Source organism: Aegilops tauschii, chromosome 4 (genome assembly GCF_002575655.3).
Source record: "Aegilops tauschii subsp. strangulata cultivar AL8/78 chromosome 4, Aet v6.0, whole genome shotgun sequence".
Taxonomy (NCBI): Eukaryota; Viridiplantae; Streptophyta; class Magnoliopsida; order Poales; family Poaceae; genus Aegilops; species Aegilops tauschii.
Window position 1 is genome coordinate 4,574,377 of NC_053038.3, and position 3,721 is coordinate 4,578,097.

General features: G+C 41.4%; 1 protein-coding gene across 1 annotated transcript; it reads right to left on the bottom strand.

Annotated features, from left to right (window-relative positions):
- Positions 1-302: 302 nt before the first annotated feature.
- LOC109759333 (2-methyl-6-phytyl-1,4-hydroquinone methyltransferase 2, chloroplastic) lies at positions 303-3,181 on the bottom strand. Its single transcript, XM_020318155.4, has 3 exons — positions 2,626-3,181; positions 2,223-2,529; positions 303-817 (listed from the first exon to the last, which is right to left on the bottom strand). The coding sequence occupies exons 1-3, from the start codon at positions 3,003-3,005 to the stop codon at positions 659-661; spliced, it is 846 nt and encodes a 281-aa protein (XP_020173744.1). The 5' UTR covers positions 3,006-3,181; the 3' UTR covers positions 303-658.
- Between the last annotated feature and the right edge of the window lie 540 nt (positions 3,182-3,721).

Here is a 3,721-nt window from a genome sequence, read left to right on the forward strand (position 1 = left end):
TGGACAAACTATTGGGATCAGTATCCTCCATAGGTGTCAACGGCGTTTTTCTTTTAAGAATGGTAATAGCATTATCCAATTCATAAGCTTTAATTTAATTAATTATTAATGGAGGCTGCAATTTGATAATAATCATGACCAAGAGAAATACCTAAACTATCGACTTTAGATCAAATTACAGTATGTGAAAAACATAAAACTGACTTCAATCGAAGTATTAAAAGACGGTCGTGGTTTCGATGTTGCGCAACTTTGCCTAACAATGAGCACAACTTTGAATACTTTAATATGTAAAGAAGATGTAGTAGACAACTCCATTGTTTATATACCCACTTTGTGTTACAACGAATGACTTCTCCTTGATTTATTTGTACATGGAGATGATGGACCTTCTTAGGGGTCCACACAAGTCGAAGAGAGATACATAAGCAGGAAACAAGTCTGATCAATTAGTTTCCCATGTCCTCGAGCAGCTGCCTCTCTATTGGTTGATGCACCGAGCCAATGATACATCGATCTTCTGACGGCCACGGAGCCAATGATACTTGTCCACATATGTATAGATACACAATACAACATGAAACAGAAGGGGTATTTTCACGGCTTAGATCAGATATTGACTCCGATCTTGTCTCCTCCTGCCAGGCAGCATCCTCAGTTAGATAGGCCGGCCTTGGGGCACAATCTTGTCCTTGATCCACATGTAAATGGGCACTAGGAAGAAGTATGTGGCGCATATTGTCCCAATGAGGAACCGAAAGAAGACGAATATGGGGTTCACATGTGGCTTGCTAACATCCTCAGCCTTCGGACCAAGCTGTACAAGATGAAAATGTAGGGTAATTAAGATGAAAATGTGAATTTGCTAGATCTGCTTAACCAAAACAAATTTGATGCGATGCCAAATTAATTAAACTTCTAGTTTTGTCCCAGATTAGAAGTCCTTAAGTTTGATGAAATCTATAGAAAAATATACCAACATCTACAACATCAAATTAATTTCATTAGATTCATCACGAAATATTTTTAACTTGATTAAATTAATTTTTTTATTCAGGACAAAACTAAAACTTTAATTAACCTATACCTACTAATATATATATATATATAATTATGTTTATAATTAATAATTATATTATATTATATTATAAAAATGCGAATGCTAATACTAACACTATACTAATACTAATACTAATATTAATAATGTACTAATACTAACACTAACACTATACTAATACTAATACTAATAGTAATACTAATACTATACTAATAATAATACTTACTAATACTAATACTAATACTAATACTTACTAATACTAATAAAGGAAGGTGATATTCTTCGTTTGGTCCGTTAACATGTTTCACATATTTTTTTCATACGTCACACATTTTTCTCTCTCCAAGGTCGTACTAAATTTTGTGCGTCCGTCCGCTTGAAAACAAAAAAAGAACAATTCATCCAGAATTTGGTATGTGGTCCCCGCACACTGTGGCCGAACCACTGCTACATGGGCCTTCGACCTAATAATAATGCAGCGGAAAAAAATAAGCACATATGGGATTTAAACCCCACAGCTCGCACATCACTCTGACTTCCCTCAGCAACTAGGCCACCAAAGAACTACCAAACCATTACAAAAGGTTGTATTGTTCTTATATCCGAGAAACGCAAAGGCCACATATCTGTGTTGGACCTCTGTCTATTCTCTTTCTCCTCCTGTGTAGATGTGTTAGTTAGCTTTTTATTATTTGCTCCTCTGTCTATTCTCTTTCTCCTCCTGTGTATGTCCTCTTTTCTTTCTAAAAGCACGGCTGATATGCATTCATTTCTAGGTTTTGGTGTGCCCCTGCCGCCGGTGGTACCATCCGGATATTGCACCGTGGGTCATTTTGGTGGACGGGATAACTAGCATTTTTTTCTAGAGAATTTGCTACAGGGTCTTGTGCTTGCACATTATTGATAATTTTCCTTTCGTTGCAACACACAAACATAGTGATTAATCCCTGACTAATATCAATTTTTTTTAGACTCTCATGTGCGCCTACCTGCCACCGGGTGGCACCATCCGGATGTAGCACTGTTGATCGCTTTGGTGGATGGGACAACTAGCATTTTCGTCGTACGAAATCCACTACAGAAGACTGTGCTTACACATAACTGATAATTTTCTTCCCCGTTACAAAACAAGGGCATATATGCTAGTTTGATTTAAAGGAAGTACCTGCAAGGGGGAGTCTCCGCTTTGTGTCTTGATGCCTGTGACACAGCACCCTATGACCAGGCCATGCCTACGGGCACCGCGGTACCACTTTGGCCCGATTCTGGTGAGCTCGACATCCTTGAACCCGGCCCTCTCGAACCACTCAATGTACTCTTCCTCCGTGGGGAAGAGCATCCACATGTCAGCGAAGAAGCGAGATAGCCAGAACGTCGGGCGAACGGGGCCTATCATACAAGCCACGCCGTCCGCACTCAAGACCCTGTAGGCCTCCCTGATCCCCCGCTGCGGATCAGGCCAATACTCAATGCTGCCATGCATGGAGGCCAAAATCAAGAACTCAGACAACTCGATCATTGGATGTGTCAACGTAAAGTCTAAGGAGAGGAGATTGTCCATAACTGACCTGCCAGCGGAGACGTATCGGTCGAAGGTGTCGGTGGGGAAGGGGAGGTCCTCGGCGTCACCCTCCATGATCTTGATGCCCCTGAGGGCCTTCTTCTTTCTGGCCTTGTCGAGTTGGTGCGGCGACTGGTCGAGCAGCGTCACGTTCTCGGGGTCGACATACCGGACGACGCCGAGCGTGGTGAAGCCAGTGCCACCACCGACGTCGACCACCTTGAGGGCGCGGCTATGGAGGCGGGCATGCTCCAGGGAGATGTCGCGCATGTCCTCGGTGTACTGGCCTGGGTTGAACACATGGTCGTAGCCGAAGGAGATGAAGCTGTAGAACCAGAGGGCCTCCTTCTTGTGCTGGATCAGCCGGAGTGGCTTGGTGGAACCCATGGCCAATCGTTGCTCTGGCCGGACAGCAAGCAAGCGGATGATGAATGTTTAGGGAATGGGAGGGCATCTATTTATACTGCTAGTACGACATACTAATCATATAGCTACAATAATCGTTGCTCCATGCTCTAGGCCTTGCTTTGACTAAGCCTGCCTAGTACAATAATGGCGCATTTAGTCTCGATGGGACGGTTCCTCCGTTTTCAAAACAATAATTTCGCCCTAAGTTAACTCGTGGATAAATTTATGGAAGGAAAAGTTATACTACGTCCACTATTATTTTTTATAAAGGATATTTTCACCCACACATTATGTATCTTTACTCCTATAAAAGACTCAGTTGGTGATGATGGTGTGTCTGTCATCCGTCATTTCTAACCACTAGATCTGCACCTAACGACTGTGATGTAAGTTGTGGCCTTTTTGCAACAATATCCCACTTCTCTGCTTCAATTTACAGAAAACCCCTTTGTATCTTGAAACCAACCACATTCCTCCCTTACCTCATCAAAACAGCCCAAGAAATATATTTTGAGTGAAACATAAAATATTTTTAATGATATATGTATATCAAAACTAGACTGTTTTCTTTCAATTTTGTGAATATGTATTATTCTACTTTGGATTCGTTGCAACACACGAACACGTTGCTAGTTTAGTATTGTATACAGGTTAATAATTTTTTTAAATAGAAAACCGTGAGCAAACTTTACAAA